At 36.2% G+C, this 24,056-nt stretch overlaps 1 protein-coding gene across 1 annotated transcript; it reads right to left on the bottom strand.

The window, feature by feature from the left end:
• LOC134842791 (uncharacterized) lies at nt 1–17,433 on the bottom strand. Its single transcript, XM_063859281.1, has 6 exons — nt 17,109–17,433; nt 14,970–15,200; nt 9,763–9,858; nt 5,451–5,708; nt 4,546–4,566; nt 1–161 (listed from the first exon to the last, which is right to left on the bottom strand). The coding sequence occupies exons 1-6, from the start codon at nt 17,176–17,178 to the stop codon at nt 97–99; spliced, it is 741 nt and encodes a 246-aa protein (XP_063715351.1). The 5' UTR covers nt 17,179–17,433; the 3' UTR covers nt 1–96.
• Between the last annotated feature and the right edge of the window lie 6,623 nt (nt 17,434–24,056).

The raw sequence follows: 24,056 nt of genomic DNA, 5'->3' as shown, positions 1-24,056 counted from the left end.
TAGCTTCAGTTCGTTGTTTCAGTCAGATTTGTAAGTCCCATTGTTTAGTTTTTTTTTCTGCCAAGTGAGAAGATTCGGCCGTCAGAACAGTGAGATTTACATCAGTTGGCAGAGGCACAAAGCTAGAGCTACCACCACGAATCCATTCAGTCGAAGGCCCACTAAATTCATTAATAATATTAATCAACAAGCACCACCCGATATTTTGGTGAAAAACTTTCTGGTAAAAAAACTGATTAAAATCAATGGAACTCCTTGCAGCTACCATTTTTCTTATTTCAAAAATCATATTAATCTACCCACGAAGTAAATGGGAACGTTCTATTTGGATGCTTTACTGTTTTTTAAAGTTAATTCTATACTTTCTTCCATTCAATGTCGAAGAAAACCGATTTGAAACTTAATTTTCCTTGTTCACTTTCAGAGCGAGCGAGCGGAGCGAAAAATTTCAAAATGACGCTGTGGAAATCTAAGTTTTTAGCTGTAAGAAATTTTTTTGATTAAAAATTCATCTACTGCTTCCGCGGCAGGAAAAATTCCAAAATTAGAAACAAAATCTGACTGTTTTTTGAATTAGAAATTTTTTTTTCTGTTATTCATATTGCATGGAAAATTGCAGTCAATGGTCAAAACTTTCAGCTCTTTTTTCCTATCTGCACCGGATAAGGACCCAAATTGGAAAAAAATAGGTTTCTAATGATGCCTCGCAACTTTATTTAGTCTAGCAACCGTCAAATTGTGTTCTTCATTTACATTTTCTACTGAATTTGCATTGGCTCGGTGTTCAACTCTTGATGAAACGTTTGTTTTCGAAATTATATATGACATCAAATGTGGCATAAATATGAAATAAATAATCCATAAGTATATAATTAAATAATTAATATACTTATGAATATTGTGAAATGTGAAATGAATATTCATAAGTATATGCATAAGTATTCATAAGTATAAGTATAATCACACTCGACTGGCGTTGAGCCAGTCGAATGACACCTCAAGAGCAACGAAAAAAGAAATCATTTTTCCACGCTTCACCCAGCTATAAAAATAATTTGTTACGTGTTATCACAGCAAAATGTTATCTTTATCTTAACAAGTTACATATACTCATAAGTAAAAAAATAAACAAAGCCCTCAAACCCCCTTTCATTGAAAACTGATGTTTTCATAGAAAAAAAACAGTAAAAAATATGTCAGAAAGAATCACAAAAACTATTGTTTCTTTTTTTTTAAAAACCTCGAAACTAATTATATAGATTTTTCTAAATTTTAGTTCTTTGGTCTATAATCTACCAAATATGAAATGATCAAATTTATCAAAATAATTTGTACATTTTCCTGATTCTCTCGCTAAGTTTTCTCTAGAAATAGGCACTGAATTTTATCTATGTCTTAAGTCCCTTGTTCCTGTTTACCTTTAGAAAACTGGATTCAAGCTCAGTTATCTAGATTCATAAATTTATACGGTTAAACTGGTGACTTTTTTCCTAAATTTTTGCTCTCGTTTCCTTTTTTCATAGTGCTCAGTGTAGTCCTTATTAAAAAAATTTGTATTTGTTTTTCCCTAATTGTAGAGTGTCCAAGTTTTTCAAGTTATAAAAAAAATAAAATATCTGTTCTACGATATGTCAACGTTTTTCAATTAGTATTTTTCGCCAGACCATATGTCAATGCCATATAGCAGCATTCCATTTGGTAGCACTTGTTGAGTGTAGTTTTAAAGGAGACATTTGATCCAAAAATAATATATTTTGGTAAACTTTACCTGAGAGTATTGACAATCGGTTATTCAAGTAATCTATTTGTTTTTTGCTTTTTGGTGACTGGCCCGCGGTGTTTCATTTTTGCTAGCCCTAATGATTTTACTTTTTTTTAATTTTTTGTTGCTCTCCATCAATAACAAAAGCTTGTTAGCCAAACAAGGCCAAACAAAGTTCTGTCAGCTGCAAAAATGTTGTTGTGTAGCGTAGAATTAGGGGATTCCTTCGCAAGCTGTCCCTTTGGCAGTGAATTCAGCGGGGCGACCGATATTCACTATTTTCTACAATCCCGAAGGGTTGATTTGGTGGCAAAAATCCTGTATTGCTCTCTGTTGCTCGCCCCTTTTCTGTATTACACTTCCGGCTGTCTTGTCTACTCGATACAATCGCAAGAGTTTCTAATTGTAATTTAAGTCAGATGATTATACGTCTGATTACAGAGTGCTCTGAGTGGCCAGGTTATAATCTAATAATCAAATCAAAAGGAACGGGTCTGCCATTTATCAGCATAAAATGCCTTATTGCAGTTAACTTCCAGCTAACTCCACTAAAACTGAACTATTCTCTCTCTAGAGAATCTCTGACGAGAAGCAACTATCTACTATTTCTGCTACGGTTGTTCTCTTACTTCGACAACCAACTACTCGATTCTCTAGCAATCATTCTTCTCTTCTCTGACGAGAACCAACTACTCTTAATAGTAGCTAACAACTGTTCTCTTCTCTGACGAGAACCAACTACTCTTAATGGTAGCTAACAGTGTTCTCTTCTCTGACTGAAAACCAACTACTTCTAATAGTAGCTAACACTGTTTTCTTCTCTGACTGAGAACCAACTACTCTCAATAGTAGTTAACAACTGTTCTGACTCTTAAAGGCTCTCCGGTACCCTCCAATTCCTTATCTTTCTTTACACTTCGTTTTAGTTAAGTCACGCCATTCCCTATCGGTCCTGACATCCGCTTAAATCACCCGTCCACGCATTTTTAAGGCTATATCCCTCCGCCTGTCACTTCTGCCACGTGCGAACTTCGGTTTCTTTTATCAATCTTTTCACGCTTATTAGTTACCCGGTATGCGGTAGCTGTCACAATTTGACCAAACATACAAATGTCCTAAGAATCTAATCAACCAATTCCTGACCTCAGTGACTTCAGCCCTTGAGTTCAACTAACCTCTAAACCATGCTATATTTACACAGTGATCCTCCAAAGGTCTTTATTTTAAATATCCCATTAAAGTTCCGACCTCCTAAGGGTAGGGGGAGACCTTTTTCATTGGTAGCTAATTCATTCCAAGCATCTAGAACTTCTATCTGTACTCTATTCCAATCCCGGCTTTTTAGCTCTCAAAGGAACGTAGTTCGTCTGTTAGGGGTCAAATTAAACCAAAAAGTCACCTCCGGGAAGCCAAGTAAATTCCACGTCCATTCATACTATTTAGGAGACTTAATTCCCATGCTACGGTCCTATTGCTATCAGATTGCTGTGGGACTACTTTTCTTCAGTCTAGTTGAATTGCTATTAAAAGATCACTCGCCAAGCTAAAATGAACCCAATGTTTACCAAGTCCACTTTGAATTAACTCCACTACTCCAAGGTTGCAATGTAAAAGATATACCTCTATCAGCTTCTGCTCTCGTTCCCAATATATAATTTTTCCTCCCAGCTTTTAGCAAGGTGACCCATTCTCATTTCCAGGGGCTGGACTGGGGAATAAGCCACTTTCCGGTGTTAATCTTGAGGTTTTCTATGCAATTTTGGGGTCAAAACGCCCAAAGGTCAACTTAAGGTCACCCAGGGGTCAAACTTCCATATTTTTGTTCAGAATCCCACGGGGGTCCTAACTACCAAGTTCCATTCAAATCCCATTAAAATTTCACTAGTTATACCATTTATTTTTCTATGGTCCATTTAACTTTCTGGGAAAAGGCTATTAATACTGGAAGGAGTCACCGGAGGCTTTTCACTCAGAGGGGTCTTTTTTCGGGTTTCGTATCTTAGGTCCATTGCAGCATTAAAATCATTATGCCACCGTTCATCATTTCGCGTAAATTGCCTGTTTCCGGTCTAGGGGTGTGTTTTTCCAAGTGCTTATAGCTTCCGATCCAACCGCCGGATTTGGTTCAAATTATAATACAAGATGTGTTTTGCCACTACCTACCATCCCTCCAAGTTTCAGCTCCTTGTGATCATTTGAGGCCGAGAAACGACTTCCGGAAGTTAGGGATGGGTTTGTTTACTTAGGGCATGAAACCGGAAGTGGTGTTCCTAGGAGTCTGGGATTCTAAACTTAAGCTTCCCTTAACTAGGCCTACAACATACTAGAATTTGAGACTAAAACCGCCGCTAGTTTCCGAGTTCTGTTAGGGCCATTTACACTTCCGGGGACCGTTATCACTTTCCCCCCAAGGGTCTGAGGGGTCTGGATTTTTGCATGCCCGGGTTATTTCATCTCTAGTATCCGTCCTATGAGTTTCATAAAGCTAGCCCCGGTAGTTTCCATTTGGGGGAGGGGTTTGCAAAATCGGTACCGTTTTAAAATCCTGCTTCGTCTCTGTTTGTTTCGGGACCCAGAATCGAACCTTGAGGCACCCCACATTTTATCAAACGCTTCTTAGATACTCTTTTTCAACATCAACAAACTTGCATCTGTTTTCAATGTATGATTCTATGTTTGTAGTAGCGAACTTCATATCGATAATATCTTTCGTGTAATATCGTTGAACAAAAATATTTTAATTTACATATTTTTTTTGAATAAAGATTTGAAAACTCGCTCACCGACTGTGTTGTATGCAGCATCTGAAACGAAAAGAAGTTCTATTAAAAAGTAATACTATAAGTGGAATAAGCGTTAAAAATTATGTTTCAAAATATCACAGCTATGATTAACACTGGCAAGTTTATTTAACTATTTTTTTAAAGTTATTAAAAATGTTTTGCATTCAAGATTTCGTCTGGTAATTATAACAACCCTAAGCTTTTCCGCCGGAAAGATTCCGAATCTACACTTTTTCATTAATGGAAATAAAAATAACTTTTTGTGATTATTTTCGGACTAGATTATATAGCAAAACAAGTATATTGAAGCATCACAGGGGCAGATTTAGGAAGGGCGGCGGGGGGGGGGGGGGGGGGACGCGCCCTCCTCAGGGATTCGACACCCTGCCGACCCAAAGGGTCCCCCCTTTGGTACTTTTGAAGAAATCATTTTTTGGCCGAACGACCCTAAAACTTTTCTAAGGGCGCCTTTGGCGCCAATATATACTAACTTTGAGGGGGAGCTCGCGCCAAAAAACGCGATGTTTTTGTCAAAATTTTCCAAAAATTTGCCTGCTGCGTAGAAAATTTGGCCGAAACAGCGTCTTTTTAGTGTTAGGAGAGCTCGGAAAATCAATTTGGTCAACCTAAAAAAAAGGTGAAAATTTTCGAACTTTTTTTGAAAATCCGCCCCCCTCGAGAAAATCCTAGATCCGCCCCTGAAGCATCATACTATGTTTTCTAGTGTTTATAATAAAAGTAATGGTAGGATAAATTTCATATAACCCAGCATACCCAGCAATTTACTTACAAACTTTCACAATTTTGAAACAACGGCCTTATTTTTGGCTAGTTTTAGATACTCTGGGCACGTTTTCGGCTCGCTTATACTTCGGCTGGTTAGTCAAGCTCCGCGGTATACTTACATATAGTAACTGTGATGACGTCATCTTTGCATGCCTCGGAGGGTCCGTTGGCATTAATGACAACTGTGTAGTTGATACCCACAGTCAGATTGTTCGCGGTCTGAACGGCGGCGTTGTTCGCATCGTAGATGAAGGGTCCATCATGAGGAGGATCGAGAGAGATGGTGACATTGCCATAGGCTTCAGCCCCCACAGACACGTCGAACGAAGTGTCACTGACCCACGTGACCGAGGAGGCAGACTCCCTCAGCGTAGGAACTGTGAACGACAAACATGTGACCTTTGACCTAAAGGATTCGACAGTCAAAACATTAGTCGACGAAAATTGTATATTTTGTGAATTGTAAGCTGATTCCGCAACAAGGACGCTCTCTTTGTTCTTGCTTTGTTGTTTTCATTTTTTTAAATCGTTCCGACAAAATTCTTACATGTTAAGAGACTCACGCACTCAGTGAAAATAAGAGAAAATAATCGATTAAATTATAATTATAATCGTACTTTTAGCAAAATTAAAAATAATTTTAAGCGCCAACTTTAGATATATAAGCGATTTATAATCCATTATAATGATAGCATTTTTGGTGACATTTTAATAGATATAATCAATTATAATTTTTCCGAAAATCTCTTTTTATCTCTTCTAATCTATTATAGTCTATTATAATAGATTGTAATCCCTTTTTCTAACAAAATAATATTTCACAGGAAAAACCCATAATAGTTAATTATAGTTTCGCTATTCTGCATGAAAACCCAGTAAAAATCAGTAAGACGTAAGAATCAGTAAGCCAGGGGCGGATTTAGGATTTTCGCGAGGGGGTATCCTATGCCCTATAAAGCTTGACAAGATTGAATCCAAGCTTTCCAAGGCATTGAAAAAACCCTGTTTTGGCCAAATTTGATGCGTCTCAGGCAAATTTTTGAAAAAAAAAACGGGCCAAAAAAGAAATTTTTAGGCACTTTTTGGAAAAATTTGACCAAAAAACAGCTTTTTTCGACGGGCACCCTCCTAAGCAAAAAATGGATATCTGAAAATATTGTGGAGACCTCAAAATAGTGGGGGGGACTCAAAATAGTGGGGGGGGGGGGATGGGGAGACCTTTTGGGTATGCAGGGGGTCGAACCGCTGTGGGGAGTGGGGCGTCAAACCCCCCCCCCCCCCCCCCCGACGCCCCTTCCTAAATCCGCTGGTGGCTATAAGTACAACATTAGAGTTTCTTTTAGTTCGGTAACCAACTGAAATTATAATCCAAAATAAACTTGAGAAAAAAATTTTTCATAAATAATCGATTATAATCGATTATAAGTACAAAACTACGGATTATATCAGTTCGGTAACCAACTGAAATTATAAAAAAAACTTGAGATAAAAAAAATGTCATAAAAAAATCGATTAAATCAATTATAATGCTTTTTATTGTTTCGAAAATGGTAATATTATAATCCCTTTTTAATCTATTATAATCAATTCTTTTTTGAAGTTTATGGAGACTGACAATAAAAATCATTTGTAATCTATTATTTTCTTTTTTACTGAGTACGGCTTGCCTCTGGGATCCCGAGAACTGCAAACACGAAACTGATTGCCTATCCTGTGCACAATTTGGTCTCCTAATGAAAAGTCTTATCTTTCAATTCTCTATAGAAAATTGGGAGCCACAAAACTGCCTGCAAGCCATTTGCTAAAGTGGAGACCTTCCATCTACGAGGAAAGTGCAGAAACAACCAACCTACAAGCTTTTCAGCTCTTTACAGAGAACAGTGATTGTGCGTCAGGTTAAAAATTACATGCAAGTTTTTTTTGGTTTTTTAAATAGGCTGGGTTGGTTTGCATCGAAACCAAGCAACGAATATAAAAAATGTGAGCTTCAAAGATCCGGCATTCAGGCTGAGAGAGCAATTCATGACGGACTGAGTGCAATAACTGATATATTTTAAAAGCTACTGTAGTAAGGCATCAACCCACTAAAGGGCTGTAATTTTTAGTTACAAAAATGTTCTTAATTTTTTTATATTACATAGATCATTTGCAAAAATAAAATTTAAAAAACTGAATTTGACACTACCGGTGTTTTTTTCTGACCATTGACGATAAGGGCACTTTGTATCTATCAAGGTAACCATCTTTTTTACGCAGAAAAACAACACCACAAGTACTAAGAAGCTGCTTCTCAAAATGTTCACGGTTGAGCAGCAGAACGAGGTTTCAATCAAAAATTGAAAGAGAGAGCCAAAAGTGGTATCAAATCAGATACAATAATAACGAATAAAAAAGTGTGAATTTTGTATAATCTCGTGTAATTTTGTATAATTAATTTTGTGTAATAATCTTTGTATAATTTTGTATAAGATTTTCCTGCTCTGTATTCAATTTTTTGTTCTTCCCTATATTTGAAGTTAGTGTTTATACTCATCAACGTCTTCCGTTCACTGTATATTGTGGTTTCTGAAGTACAATTTCTAAAACCAAACTACACGCACTCAATAAAAAGAGAAATTGATCTATTATATTACAATTAGAATTAAATTTTATGAAAATTATAACAAATTATAAGCGCCAAATTGAGATGTTTGAACGATTTTTAATCTATTATAATGAAAACATTTTTAGTGACCTTAAAATGAATTATAATCAATTATATTTCATTATTATTTTTCCCGAAAACCTCTTATAATCTCTTTTAGTCTATTATAATCAATTATAATCTCTTATTATTGATTATAACAGATATTAATCCTTTATTCTCGCGGTTGAAAGGTTCCCGCAGCAGGTAAAAAATAACTCTTCCAAGTAACTTATAAAAATGAAACAATGTCCTAATACTTTTGTGGTTAGAAAAAAGTTGACGTTTGCATCATGAAACTGATCGAGAAGAGTTGAAAAAATAAAAACGCTGTAAATGTGAATTGATTTGAAAACTGCTAAAACATTTTTCACATTTTTCACATAAACCAATGTCTACGAAAAGCATAAAATGTAAGCAATCCGGATGCAAGGTCGAAGTGAAAATGGGCAAAGAAAGGGATTAAGAATTAAGATGAAAATAATCTATTAAAATCAATTATAGTCAATTACAATTATTTTGAACAAAAAATGGATTAAATCAATTATAGTCGATCAAAATGTAAAATAATTGATTGTAATTTGATTTCAAAAATCAATTGATCGATTATTAATTGAGCAAATTCAATTTCTAATCGGTTAATAAAGCTTGAAATTGGATGCCGATAGGAAATTTTACTGCTCCTTTAAATGATAAATGGTCCCAGTTTTAACAACTTTGTGACTAAATTTTACCATTAAAACTAAGTTTTTTGAGTTCCTTGGTACATAAAAACAACCTCTCTCTAAAACTTTTTCTTTTACTTGAAACTGTAGATTCATTTTTGTTAGCGCCTTTAATGTATTATTTTCACTACAAATTCGGTCCATTTAACAATTATCTTTTCATCCTTAATCATATTGCAAGTTGCACTCAATCTGTAACTAATTTAACTTGGATCTAGTATGGCGAGGTATTGTAACAGCTAAATTCAGCCAGCGGTTTCTTTTGCCTGAAAATTTTTCCTCCTTGATGGCTGTACAGTGCTTAGCTTTGTGTTCTAAATCCAATTATCTGAGAATTTTTGCAGAATCTCTATCACTAGAAGATTATTTATCTTTATTTACCCTCGTACGGTGGTACGTTTTTTTTGCATCATCTTTAACCTGTATTGGTCTTTAAACTGGACAAAAGTCGGACATTTTATCAAATGGTTCTCAATCTTGTTTGCAGTTTTCTCATCTTTACTGAATTTTATTATGGTTTTAAAAGAACATAACTCGTTTGGAAGACCTTCAAAGTACAATCGACTCAAAACTTTTTTCTGAAGCCCTCCCCTGCTTCAAATTAAGCTGAACCCATAATTTTTTAGCTGGGTAAGAAAACAGGATGTCAAGATGTCAATGAAGTATTGCAATAGAAAGCGACAAAGTGGTTGTAAAAAGTACTTCTGTAGTTATTGCAAAGTAACCGCGTTTTATCGTCCGTTCTCAAAAACAAAGAAAGTGACTTCTCTCAATTGAGAAGCCAATTCTGTGAAGCAGATTTAAAAATTTTATTAAAAAAAGGGCGGGGGGAACGGGTTTTATGATTCGTTTTGTAAGATGCGTCATCAAATTATTTGATTATAATCAAATAATTTGATGACGCATCTTACAAAACGAATCATAAAACCCGTTCCCCTCACCCTTTTTTCAATAAAATTTTTTGATCTGCTTCAGAGAATTGGCTTCTCAATTGAGAGAAGTCACTTTCTAGTATGTGCTCACGTGTGCATCCTGACCACTCGCTGCTCCCCCACAGAGAGCCTCCTGTGTTGCTCCAACTTGACACATTGATTGAGTACAGGGTGCCCGCATTCAGACCTGCAGTTAAAGGGCGCTAATTGACACACAACCTATGTGACCAGGGAGCAGTCTAAGTTTTCTCAAGGGGTTGGGGCAGATTGTCAATTGGAAACGAAACGTCAAAAATAGCTTACTTAGGGAACAATTTTCGCTGCATAAAATTTTGGCATAACTGCGCCAAAAAACCGTTTCGGTGTATTGTTTGACTGAAATAATGCGCTGTTTTGGCCGTGGGTCGAGGTTGTGGTTTTATGATCAGACAGTCGCGACCAAATTTGGTATATGCAGACTGCCACGACCGAAACTGGATATTTTCAGACTGCCGCAACCAAATTGGTATTTCCAGACTTTGCGGATCGAGGCAGTGTGTCCGCGATCGACACTACCGAAGGACAGTTAACCGCGACTGGCGCGACCAAAGTAAAGCAATTAGTCGGGCATGGTCTAAAACGTAAACGCCGCGGTCGAAAATTGAGAAAACCGCAACTGGCGCAACTGAAGAAAAATTAAAAGCAATCAGGGAAAAACGACTGGAGAAAAACATTTCGAAAGGATTCGACGCAGTTGAAACAATCAATTGGCTGATGAATTTACTCAACCGATAAAAGTTAAACGGAATTAAATTGAACGATAAACAAAACTCGACTGTGTTTGGTAGAGGAGTGTGTATTCTTCAGTAGCGCCGATTGTTTTTTTTAACCGGGTCGAGGTGCTCGATATATTTTTCGTTTTTCTCGACCAACAATTGGTAAGTGTCAATTTTCCTGATCGAATTTCGATATGTTTTGAATTTTTCGACCCAACAACTTTCTCGACCGACATTTTGTTAATAGTTGCAATTTTTTCGTTGCACCGAAAAGGCTTATAGTTGATATTGGGACATGTGTAGGTCTTTTGATGTCGGTCCTGTATATGATCAGCAAATAAATTCATCTAGCTATCTGCACAATAAAAATACATATAAACCGTTTTTTTTACTATTCGCAATTGTTTGACAGTTTTGCTAGCAAATAACTCATTAATTATAAAATGAAACCAAAAAAGTTTTAGTTGTAACGTAACAATTGCTGTTTTTCACTATCTGTTTCTGATTATTTCATGATTTCGTGTTCTCCAAATTTTTGCGACGAATTTTTGAAGAACTGTCATTACAGCGCCCTGACGAACTTTTCGACTATGCCGCGACTAGTTTTTCGACCATGCCGCGACTAAATTTTCGACCGCCGCAACTAATTTTTTGACTATACTGCGAACATTTTTTCGACCACCGCAAGTAATTTTTCGAGCCTCGCGTCTAATTTTTTGACCACCGCGACTAATTTTTGGACCGCCGTGACTTAATTTTCGAACATGCGGCAACTAGTTTTTCGACCACCCTGACTACTTTTTTGACCACCGCGACTAATCTTTCGACCACCTTGACTATTTTTTGACCACCGTACTAGTTTTTCGACCGCCGTGAATCATTTTTTGACCGCTGCGACTTGTTTTTTGACCATATCGCGACTAAATTTTTGACGGACTTGATTAATTTTTTGACCGCCGCGACTATAGTTTCGACCTCCGCAACTAATTTTTCGACCGCCGCGACGATTGCAACCGAGATACGGTATTTCCAGAGTTTTTCCGCGACTTAAAACTCTGTCCAGACTATGGATTATGAACCCTGTTCAGACAAATTCGAAAAATTAGTTGCGGACCTCGACACGGGCAGCAATCAAAAAAGTCTATATTGGCTCGAAATACGCCTGTAGATAATTTTTCCAGACCTAAAGTTCTTATCATATTAGAAAAAAAAGTTTCTTTTACAATTCGATGAGCGGAACTCACTGAAAAATTGTCTATGAAACAGAGTTTAACTGATAAATTTTTATGACAAAATTTATTTTGAATGGCTGCAAAAGTTCGAAAAATCGGCAAAAAATCTATCTTCAGTTTTTGCTTTGATCAATACGGGTTGTAGTTGGACGGCAAAATGGGTTTCCTCAAAAAAAAATTACAGGTAAGATTGATCTCGAAAAAAATCATGTTAATTTGATTGTGCCTGTGAGTGTAAGGGTGTGTGTGAGTTGTAGGTGTGTGTGGGCGTGTAGGTGTGGTTGTTAGTGTTCGTGGGTGTGAGTGCATTTGTGCTCGTTTCTTTCTGACTGCATTAGAGTGTGTGTGGATGTTTACATGTGCATGCGTGTATGAGTATTTATGCTTGTGCTTGTCAGTGTATGTTTCTGTAATAAATATATGCATAGCAAGCTCGCACAAATGGATAAAATTTTGGTTTTTTAGTCTTACAAGTTTTGAAAAGGTGGTCATCGGTAGATTCCGAAAAAACCTATTAGACACTTTGGGTGTGGAGAAAAAATGGTTGCCGGCTCTACTTCAACCACATTTCCGCAATCAGAATACCTGAAAAGGCCTCCCCTTTGGTTATTTGGGTCGTTTTGGCCGACTGGGTCGTTTCGGTCAGCTGGGTCATTTCAGCCAAATTGGTCATTTCGCTCAAAGGGGTCGTTTCGGCCAACTGGGTCGTTTTGGCCAACTGAGTCGCTTCGGTCAATTGGGTCGTTTTAGGCCAATTGGTTGCTTTCGGCGAGCCGCACTGAACTTTAGGCCAACTGGGTTGTGTTTCGGAGTAGTCGTCCGGGAATAATCGCACGTATCCTATGTGGCGTCACTTTACTTCGTCACCTCTCTGTTTCAAATTTTATGGTTCGTTTTAGAGTCACGTACTTAGTGCTAGCAGTAGTCTGTTACACCTTACGTAGGTGTGTGCATTGTCTGATCATGACATGCAGCTTTCCAGAAGAGATTGAGAAATTTCACGATCGATCGTATATCGGTTTTTGGGAATAATCGTCCAAGATTAGTGAACGAGTATAGTGTCCGGAAAAACTGTCCCTGTGTTAAGCCCAGGTATACTCTCCGGGAATAATGTACGTGTTTGCGAACCAAAATATGATGCACTTTCGTATCCTATAAGACAAACTGCACTATTCCATAAAACATCTGTAATGTTTTTGAAGGCAAACTGACCTCAATTGGACAAGCCAGTAAATTAAAGGCCTTTCGTCTGTCTTAGAAAATATAATTTTAGCTTCTTGTTTTTCGCGCCATACGACGTCATTAGTTTAATCGCGAACATCCTCAGCCTCCAAAAGAGCTAAAAAGGGTGCGAGTTTTACGGCCGGTCGAGTTACTTTGCCGGAGCCTGTTGTGACTACGGCAGATCGTGGTATGTTGTGTTTTCCCTAATTGAGAATTTTAGTACGAGCCAAAGGGTACTGCCCTTGAGCTGCGTTTTTCGACAATCCAAATTAAATCGCCTATTTTTGAAATGAAGTCAGTATCAGAGTGCCACTTACTGCGTTTGTTCAGGGCTGATACATACTCTTGGCGACACCAAATTAGGTTGACGTAGCTTAGCGCTTTCGGTAGTCGCTACTAAGAAGAGAGAAAAGAAAAGCCATCTCACAGCCAGCCGGACTTGCTTATATTCATGTTATAGGGCGAGACGAAAATCAGTCATTGTTCTACGAGACGAAAATACGTTTCAAGAACTTTGAGAAGGAGTTTTTCATTCTTATTATTGCGTAGAAAAATCTTCTACCATACCGAACGAGACGTTCTCTTGATGTGATGCTGCCGGAGGGTCCAATTCACCTTCGATACTCTTTTTCGGCATCTCTACGGGTGCGTTTCTAGACTAAGTACGTTTCAAGAGATCTTTCTCGGCTCCCAAGAAGTTGGTGTCGTTATCGGCCAAATGACTGATGGAGTGCCGCGACGCGCTACGAATCTTTTCATTTTCATTACACCTGAAGCCATGTCCATGAATAAGACAATCTCAATATGTATAGACTATGTGGACATACATGAAGAAAGGAAGCACCGTTGCTTCCGAGAGTGTTTCCTGACTATGACGCAATAAGATCCAAAGTAATCATTACCTCAATTTGTGAAGGGAGGCTGGCGGTAACCAAGTCTTTCAACAGGAAGCTCTGCCATCAAGTGTTTATTCAAGTGATTTCAAATCACTTTACAATGAACATAGATTCAATTATGCAATTTCCAACTGAATTACAGGTATAGTCTAAGAACTGCTGATGATAATACAACTTACAAACAATTTTTCAAAAATAGGCTTTCCATCAAGGATTATTGGATGTTTTGTTTCAAATTCGGTTTAAACCAGACGGTGAATCTGCCCTGCTGATCAAATGAGGCACGACCAATAAACGGTGCATACTGAGCGATAGGGTTACACTTGTTGACGGTTTTGTTGCTGGACAGGAGTAAAAATTCCGCCTTAAAATATTTTTTGGGAAACCAACAAAATTCTTTGTTAGGCGGTTTCCAATTCAGCTGGATCAGTTTTTTACTTTGTTTTAGAGCGGTAGTGTCCGTGTTTCGAACTCAGTCTGAGCATAAAGGCAACCACTCGCTAGTTTACGAAAAGAGCTGAACTCTTTCCATGCAAGGAAAATGGGTTGTTTTTCTGGTTAACATGAATTCAAAGAAAACGTACTGCACTATTCCAAAACACATCTGTAACGTTTTTGATGGCAAACTGACCTCAATTGGACAAGCCACTAATTTCAAGTCTTTTTGCCTGTTTTAGAAAATCTAATTTTAGCTTCATAACTTTCGCGTCATATAAAGTCATTAATTTAAGCGCGAACAGCTCTTAATAATTTCTTTTAAAATGCCTCCATAGGTGAAAAAGGGTTCTTTTTTTCAAGCACGCATCCATTCGCAAATTGATGCTAGTGGGTATGTGTTTGAGTCTGTGTGTATGTGTGTGTGTGTGTGTGTGTGTGTGTGTGTGTGTGTGTGTGTGTGTGTGTGTGTGCATAAGTAGACACATACATACATACATTCATACATACATACATGAATAAATTACGTGTGCATGTATGTGTGCGTATTTGTTTATGTATGTGTACTTATGCCTTATTATATGTGTATATGTGTGAACGTGTGCGTTTTTGTGGGTGTGTCTGCATGTTATATAATTTCATCCTGATGTTTATGAATGTCTGTTACGTTTATGAATGTCTGTTTATGAATGTCTTATTATGTGTGTATGAACGTGTATGTGTTATATTGCGTGTGTATGTGTGTGACACATCAACCTGAGTATCGAAGAGTAGACCCCGAACACGAGTCCACCCCGGCCGACGCAGTAGCCACAGCTGTCTCATCCACACCTGGGTCTGTGGTTGAATTGATGCTGTACCCATCTGGCACTGGATGCGAACAATTTTCATCCGGGTGTTTGAACAACAGCTCAATCGTGTTGTCTGTTTTGACTTCACTCTCAATGTTTGCATCATTTACTTGCAGAACAAAAAATTGAGCAGTATCTAAAAAATAAATTTGAAAAGTTATTTGAGTAGAACAAGTTTGAAAAATTAGTTTGAGTCGTATGCGTTGCATACATTGAATTTTCACATTTTAAAAAATAGTTTATAAATATCCATAGATTCTTTAAAACCAAACCCTGGTCAATTAAACTTGTTCCATCCTAGAAACAATGGTAGGTCTATTTTGTTTTCATGCTACCCGGGGTTGACTAGAAGTCGTCAAACTCTTAAATTTTTCTTATAAGAACCATACATTTTCCTACAAAATAGGGTTCTGAGAATGTTACCAGATAGGGATGTCAGAACGTTGTACTAATGTAACTTTTCCTACAAACTTTTTAAAAAATAGTTTTCATGATTTTATAAATGTTTTTATAAACCAGTTTACAAAATCTGCACCGTTGCAGAGTACTATAAAGGGAATTCAACAATTCTCTTTACCGATGTAACTTCTTACTTTTCAGAAAAAGTTTTGTAGCTAATTAAGAGAATTTTTGTTTATATATGCCTGAACACCACACACAACAGGTCCAGAGCTAGATGACAGGATTTATCTTCGTTGCTTTTTTGTATAACAAACATGGCAAAGACACACTCTATGGTTTTTCTGATTTTTTGATTTTGAGATTATTTTGCGTAAGGTTTTGAAATTTTGGGTTGCGGGTTAAATTTTACCCACTCGCCAATCAAAAAAAAATTTTCTGTTTGGTGCTATTGTACAACATCTTTTTTACTCACCCATGCCATTTATTTTCAACCATATGTCAAAATTTTCTAAAAAGTGAAAAAAAAACTTACAGGCTTACGCCAAAGTTTTTGGCCGAACTTGACTTATAGTTCGACTTTGCTTGACCTAGTTCATTAAGAGGCCATGCACTGTATAGGCGCACACTTTTAAGTCTGTATGTTCCTGAATTCCAGAGACAAGCCTTTAAACATCTTAAAATTTTGTTGGAACGGTCAAAGAGAATGAAATAACAAAAGAAGATTACAGGCAGTGTTCTTTTCGCCGATTCCGCTTAGAATTTAGAATTCATAAATACACCGTTTGGCCTCGTAATGTTCGGCTCTAACGGCCAACATAGGTATGTTCCGATTTCCCAACTGAATTTGGGTATGTTTGGACAACAAAATAGTATCTGTAAATCAATTATAAAAGATGCGAATAAGGTATTTGTTTTCTTGGTGATATTTGAAAGTATAATAGTCACTGGACTAGCAAAAAAAATCAAATTTGAAATTTTGGTTCAAAAATTTTGGTTTCCATTTTTTGTTCGACTCAAAATCTAGGATAGGGCGACCATTTGTATCAGGCGACAATTCTTAACAGACGACAATTCTTAACAGGCGGCAATTGGTAACAAGTGACATTTCGTAACAAGGCCTTGGCAAGTAGCATACACTTGCTCCGCTTCGCTCCGCTGCGCTTACATCCGGCACGAGGGAAATGGTTCGCATAAATTAGTAGTGTTTGCCGCTTAATTTATTCTTTCGAACTGTCGCCTGTTACGAATTGTCGCCTGCTACGAATTGTCGCTTCGCATAAATCTAGTCCTGCCAGTCAGTAGCCGGTTTAGGGGGGGGGCGGATGCCCTCTCCTCCATTTTTGGCAGAGTGACCTTAAAATTTAAATGTGCCTTTGGTGCCAATCTATACTAATTTTGAGGGGGGGAGCGCGCACCAAAAAACCGCGATTTTTTGGTCGAAAATTTCCAAAAAGTACCTAAAAACCCCCTTTTTTGGCCTTAATTCAAAAATTTGCCTGCGGCGCACAAAATTTGGTCCACAAGTTACTGTCTTATAGTGGTTTGGGAGAGCTCAGAAAATCTATTTGGTCCACACTTTTAAAAGACACGTTATTTACTTATAAAACACCCACCCCTCCTCCCTCACCCCAGAAGTACTTACTCAGCGGAAGGCTCAAAGCAGTTGCCGCAAAGATGGCAAGTCGTAGATACTGTGCTCGATTGGGAGACATTTTTCTACACTGCTCTACTGTCACGTGACTATAGCTGTTTTTTTTTCAACCAATGATTTTTTTAATAGTTTTCAGTAGAAATATTAAAAAATTAAATTGTAAATCAATGAAAGCTATTGCTGGGTCATTAAAATTAGCAGGATTGTTTAACGTCTGATTCGTCCAAAATTGGAGAGTTATCGGACCAGTTTTGTATTAAGAAGAGCGAATAAATGTTAAGTGATGAATTGTTAATAAATCAACATCCATTAGATTATGAACATAAAAGCAGCTTGAACAATTATATATCTGCAATAAAAAACAGTTTTTTAATCTGAAAAAAAATACTGCTGCTGTGATACGCGTTAAGTTGTACAAAATCATACAAATTTGAGCACCCGAAGTTGTTTTTCACCTTCTGACAGCTTTTCAATCCAAATTTATCCGACTCCAAGCTTCTTTGGTAAACAATAGTTTTAATTTAGTCACGCCTCTGAATACGAGATGATTGGCTGTCACTATCTCGACGATTTGAATTGGTCCGACTCAAACTTGGCTCGCGCTAGTTTTTTCAATTCAAAAGAACTCAGCAAAATTTGCTAGTAGTTTGCATGAAGTTTAGTAACTGTCATATCACAGAACGGTACATGGTAGCAACAACTAATATTTTCAATTCTACGCCCTCTGAAGTTTCATGGATAATAATTGATTATATTGTTTTTATATTCAGAAATTACTTCTAAACCCCGCAATCGATTATAATTAGGGGCGGGGCGTAGTTGAGAGACGATTGGGGGGGGGGGGGGTCGTAGTCGAGTATGGTGGGGCTCGTAGTAGGGTGTACGTGAGTGAGTAGTGATTGGTGAACATGGGGATGAAACTGTTCGTCCCGGTTCGAGTGTTGCTGAAAAAAATCATGCATAAATAATCAAAAATTTAATGCACAAAAAGTAATCGATCAAAATGAAAACAAAAATGAACTAAAATTGAGTGTAATGGGTTGTCATTGATTTTTCTTTGCCGTTTTATTGACAGAAATTGGTCATAGTTGATCAAAAATCCATTATGTGAACTAAATTTGCCACATTAATCGAATATCTAGTCATAATTTTATTCAACAAAACTCCATTGTAATCAATTTTTATTAATTCGTTGATAGTTTATCAAAGATTAGTATAACCTCTTTTTCATATTTTGTTGCGTTCATTGCTTTTTAGGTTTCTTCTAGTCTTTACTTCTAGATTATGTATCCCTTAAGGCAAAGGAAACCTGGCAAAGTTGCACGAATACATGCAAATTCAATTTGGTAAAAGACGCATCAGTTTTACGAAACTTTTCAAAATAGATTAGAAAATATCTCTAGTTTGAAAAAATAATCCTGGAAGCAATCAAACGTTTTTCACCGCAAACTAATCATTTTTAATCATTTTTTTTATCCACGAGGGATAGGACCAACATACGAGCTGTACAGCTCATCACGGCGAACCGCTGTTGTGCCCCTGCTTAAGAACTACATGCAATTTTTTTGGTTATTTTTCTGGGCTGGGTAATGTTGCCTCACCCTCAAGCAACGAGCACGGATCATGGTGGGCCTCGAACATCCGACCTTTCGATTGAGAGGCGGAGACGTAACCACTTCACCACTGCTCCCCAAACTAACCCCAATATAAAGATTATTGGCAAAAGAAATGTTTGCGAATACAAAATGCGAGTTATGCAAAACCTTGCAAGAATCTTGCAAGATTCTGGTAAAATTTGCTTACCGAATTGTGAATGCGTAAATATTACAAGATTCTGGCTAGGTTTGAATTCCTAAGGAACAATCTTGCAAGGTTTGCGTTTCATGTACAGCTAAAAAGCTCGAACTATCTTCAGACTCTGAAAATTTCGAACTGTTTGTTTTATTAACGAGTACGAGCTGATGAGACTATTTAATTGTTTTCCAATATCATTTTTTTACCGCTAGCTTATGCGGCTCATACGCTGCGTTAAGCTAGACCATTAAAGATAACAAAAAAGAGCTTTCAACAACTAGTTCAAACGAAGACGAGGAGTCTGATTCATACACACTGCATAGATACTTACTCACTACTTCAAATATGATATACTATATCCATACCGGTATGGGTATGAAAATCCCCCTTTTGGATGCCCGGGAAAACGTTCAACAATTTTTTACGGTGGAGTTGGAATATTTTCAAGAGCTTTATATTTAAACCAGCGAGAACAGTTTCTTGTAATTGCTGTCAGAAATGAAAAGCACAACGCTTAAAAGCCATTTTAGGCAAGCGCAGATTTAAGCATTACGAGGCCAACTGAGGTATAAAAATACATGGTTTGCTCTTTCATAGAGAATATAAAACATGTTATATTTTAAAAAAAAGCTGTATTTTTGAAAACATTTTAAACTATTGCTGTGAAATTTTCTAAAACAATTACAAAAAAATTTCAAAACGTTTTCAAATATGCCGTATTTAAAATAAAACACACGTGCTCAGTATTTTTCCGTGCCAAATTTAAAAATGAAGTGCCATATTTGAAACACGACTAATACAATTTTTAAATAATGCCTTGGTACTAGAGCAATATTTAAATATTGCACTAGTGTTTCAAATATTGCACTAGTTTTAAAATTTGAATATGAATCAGTAGCGCAACATGATTCTTAGAACAATCAAAACAAATTAGAAAGACAAATCATGTGTTAGCATGAAAACTTTTTCAAATCTGTGTTTTGTTCGATTTTTCACATGTGTTTTATACCAGACAAGCAAAAGATCACATTGCATCTCGAATTTTGTGCACATATCGACACTGCGTGTCTCATTTTTTTCGAAAAATTTCTCGATGCAATATTTATGTAAAAAGCTGCATTGGGCGACATTGAAAACGCGTCGTCACGATTATCGCTAAATCGTTCCTCAAATTAGAAGGGTATGTTTTTGTTCTTTCTTTCACACATGTTCTTTCACGACAACGCATGAATAAAAAATGAAATATTTGAACGCATGAATGAAAAAAGAAATCATTTGCATAGTTTTGCGCACTTTTCTGGGCTCTTTCACAATTTCCGGGCTCTTTCACAATTTTCTGGCATCTTTCCCTCAGAAGGAGTAAAAGATACTTTTCAACAGTAAGATCATAGTTGAAGATGGCCTCGGGCAAAAGAGCAGCATCAGGCACTTCGTGCCCTCAGGCCGTGCTCTTTTCCCCCGGGAATTTTTCAGCTGTGTTCTAACTATTAGAAAATGGCTGAAAAATCTGAAAAATTTTACTGAATAACGCGTTTCAAACAAATTTTATCGCATTTCACCAACAGTCTTACATTTCAGTCTATACTATTTTTGAGTTTCCTTGCAAGCTTGAACGACAATTATACCTCAAGTTAACCAGGAAAACCCAGTTTTGATCCAATCAAAGAGGTATGTTTATTTTTTAACCTTCAGTTTTATTTCGTTTATTGAACTTAGAAAAGCATTGATTTTTCAGAATTTTGAAAGAATCAAAGTTCTAAATTTGGTTCCAAAAACTGAATTAGATCAAAAATAGGCCACTTTAATATTATTTTTACCCAAAAAGATTTCTCTGACAACTAATATCCAGACAAGTTGTCGAATTTGGTTGATATCTATCACACGAAGCACATGGTTTTCTTCCGATTCCATTTAAGTGATGTTTTGGCTCATTGAAAATTTCTGTTGCGCTTTCAATGTCGCCCAGTAAATAATGGAAAATTATTATTTGCTTTATTGGAACAATCAAACAACTGGAATATAAAGTAGAACTACGTGCTCGCCAAATTTTTTTCAAATGTGTGTATCATTGCGTGTTTACATGTGTTTGTTTGTTTCAAAATTTGCGTTTTAAAAATTGTTCACATCTCGACACATGGTGTCTAGATTTGTATACGTTTTTCGATGCGGTAAAGAAATGTTGTTTATCTACTACAAAGACTGTTGAAGCTGTTCTTAGTCCAGTATGAAGCACCTGTGAAACATTCGAGCAAACCACACACAATTGAAAACGTTTTCACAACAATCCCAGATGTTTTATAAGTTTTTTGTTGGAAAATGACTTCTCTAATGTGAGAACCACAAAGTGACAAGGTTTCTCAAAATAGAGTTTTTTTAATGCCAGCTATTTTTGAATCAAAAAGTACAATAGAGACAAAATCAAGTGCAAATTCATTTTTTACTTTCTAAAATGTCCATGATGGAAAACATTTCTTTGGATTTACATCAAAACTTTTTCATAGATTAAAAGCAAATGATCAAAATACCCTTAATGACACTATCAATATTCGGTCTCAAAGACTTACTTTTAATATCCGAGTCTGAAAATGCCAGATTTTTTTTATCTGCATTAAGTTTTCCAATCCACCTGAACAAGTAAGTAACAGCCGCGTTTAGTAAATTTTCACAATCTACACTGATTTTTTCAATTTTTTCACTGAAAATACTTCACGTCGTATTAAAATTATTTTTCAACCGCTCATTCGAGAAAGAATTTACTATAATGCAAAAATTAGAGCAGATGAGGGAATCTGCCATTATAAACTTTGGATTACGTCGGTAAGTCTTTGAGAGCAAATGTTGATAGTTTCATAGAAATTAGCTCTGACCAATTGCTCCCGGTCTATATGAATTTTGTGCTTTGTGCTGGTAATCAAAATAAGTTTGGTCAAAAATAATCAAAGAAAGCAACTTGGAGAAGGAAAACTGAGTTTTTGCTTAATTTGTCCGCAAGTGCAAACTAATAAGCGAACAATAACTAATAAGATTACCTTGCTACTTGCTATATTAGTGGACAAAATTAAGCGCAAATTAAGGTTTTTACATTATAAAAAGCCTGTTACCATAGTCAATTTTGAATTTAAAATTTTTTTTATAGTCCATGAGCAAATGAGCAGAGCTAAGGTCAATGAAACTATCAAAATTTGGTTTTAAAAATTTACCATGTCAAACGGGTCTCAAAAATCCAGATTTCCTAATCTGCACCAAACTTTGCAATCTTGATCAAATAAGCGGATTTAAAAATCTTCATGCTACGTGAAACATTCTCAGCGAGAAAATTGAAATAGTCAGGGTGGAAATTTTATCTAAATTTAGCTGTTACTTTTTTACCCGGATTAAAAAAATCAACGCAGATGAGGAAATCTGATTTTTTCAGACCCGTATTACATTGTTAACTCTTCAAGACCAAATATTCACAGTTTCAAAAAAGGTAGTTTTGATCATTTGCTTTTGATCTATTGAATAATTTTGCTGTAAATTTAAAAAATTGTTGCCAAAAATCGACATTGAAAGCATGCGTTTTAGAGAAAGAAAAACCAATTTTTTTGTTCATTCTTGTTCACTAAAAATGCCCAACGTTTTGAACAATGACCATTTTGAACAATATTCATTTAAAGTTTTACCAATGTTTTTACGCTGACCAATTGCGAATGGATTGAACTATCCTCTGTGAAAATCTCATTTTTTATTTCAAATAATTTTTACTTTATTCCAGGTCTAAAAAAGCCAGTTTTCATCAATTTCATAAATTTTCCAATAGTGCGAAAATTTAGGAAAAAATTAGAGTTAAGGAAAGCTGAGTAATGCTGAGTAACGCAATTTTCCTATTCAAAATATTTCACATCGCATGATCAAGGTTATTTACTCCGCTTAATGAAAAAACATTTCTCAATGCATCCTACAAATGCTTAAAAGGGGCAATTTCAGACACGGAACAAACTAGAAAATGTTCGAACAAAGAGTTGAGTTTTTCAGAGAGTGTAGTCCAGATCTTTGACCGTCTGTTGATGTAAAATTGTCGTTAAAATTCTAAGTAAATGTTGTCGAAAATATCTCTTATAAAAGGAGTTTCATGTTTTTTAAAAAATATCTGAGTTTGGGTATCAATTTGTCCACTAATGAATCCTAAATAAACGGAACATTTTCAAGCTGAACGACCTTCCATTGATCCTTGTTGAAACGTGAATTGACTGTGGTCGAATCATTCATCGTCTTGATTTACTGCATTTTTCGATGCATAACTTCGTCACCTCAACCCAGCTTAAAATAAAGAGACAAGAGCGCGCTCAACCGAAGTATATGTTTTTTTAACTGAGTGCGACTAAAGGTTGAATTCGAAAATATGTCAAATTGACGAAGTCTTTCACAAACTGCAGCATCGCGTCAAAAAGCAAAATTCAAATTCGTGTGTTTTGCCAGCTATCATCTTAAAACATTAATCAAAACAACCAGAAAATTTCCAGAGATGAAAAAAGTTAACAAGACTTGGATTAAAGTCAATAAGATTTAGAATACGATATGCAAAATCAAAAAATCTCTTTGATTTTGTAGAATGATTGACTTTTTGAAGAAAATCCTGAGAAAATAATCACCTCGCCTAAACAGTCTATGCATAATTCGGCAAACTCAACCTAGTTTAAAATACAGAGACAAGAGCGCGCCCAATTTCAATATATGTCCAAATGCAGGTTTCTTCAACCAGATCGAGCAAAAGTTTTCGACCGAAAAAAAACAGGCTCAATTATGTAGCTAGCTCGTATAACTTTTGACTAAATTGAAAAAAATTAAAGTGTAATTAATCAAAAAAAAATACAAATAGGACTGCTCGTAACAATGCAAATAAATCAGTAGTACAAAAGTGGATAAAACTAATCAAAGATTCATGTTTTTTATCTCTAAAACGCCTGTTTTTAAAAATGATTTTGGACAATTTTCTCTCGGGACTTTAAACAAAGTTTTTACATAGACCAAGAGCAAATAATCAGGGCTGTGTTTCATAAAAAAATAATCAAAATCAGTTTTTCCCGGTCTGAAACTGCCCTCTGTGTTGAGGTTTTTTAAAACTTTATGTCAGTTTGTTACTTCATCACTAAATTTTGCGACGGT

The sequence above is a fragment of the Symsagittifera roscoffensis genome, chromosome 3, assembly GCF_963678635.1.
Source record: "Symsagittifera roscoffensis chromosome 3, txSymRosc1.1, whole genome shotgun sequence".
In the NCBI taxonomy this organism is placed as follows: domain Eukaryota; kingdom Metazoa; phylum Xenacoelomorpha; order Acoela; family Convolutidae; genus Symsagittifera; species Symsagittifera roscoffensis.
Note: the sequence above shows the minus strand (reverse complement) of the source record. Positions and strands in the feature narration are given on the sequence as shown.

Coding starts and splice junctions, on each gene's coding strand:
- LOC134842791 (XM_063859281.1), bottom strand. CDS start 17,178: ATGTCTCCCAATCGAGCACAGTATCTACGACTTGCCATCTTTGCGGCA. Junction 9,859..14,969: donor GTCTACTCTTCGATACTCAG/GTTGATGTGTCA, acceptor CTTTAACTGCAG/GTCTGAATGCGGGCACCCTG. Junction 162..4,545: donor TGCTGCATACAACACAGTCG/GTGAGCGAGTTT, acceptor TAATGAATTTAG/TGGGCCTTCGACTGAATGGA.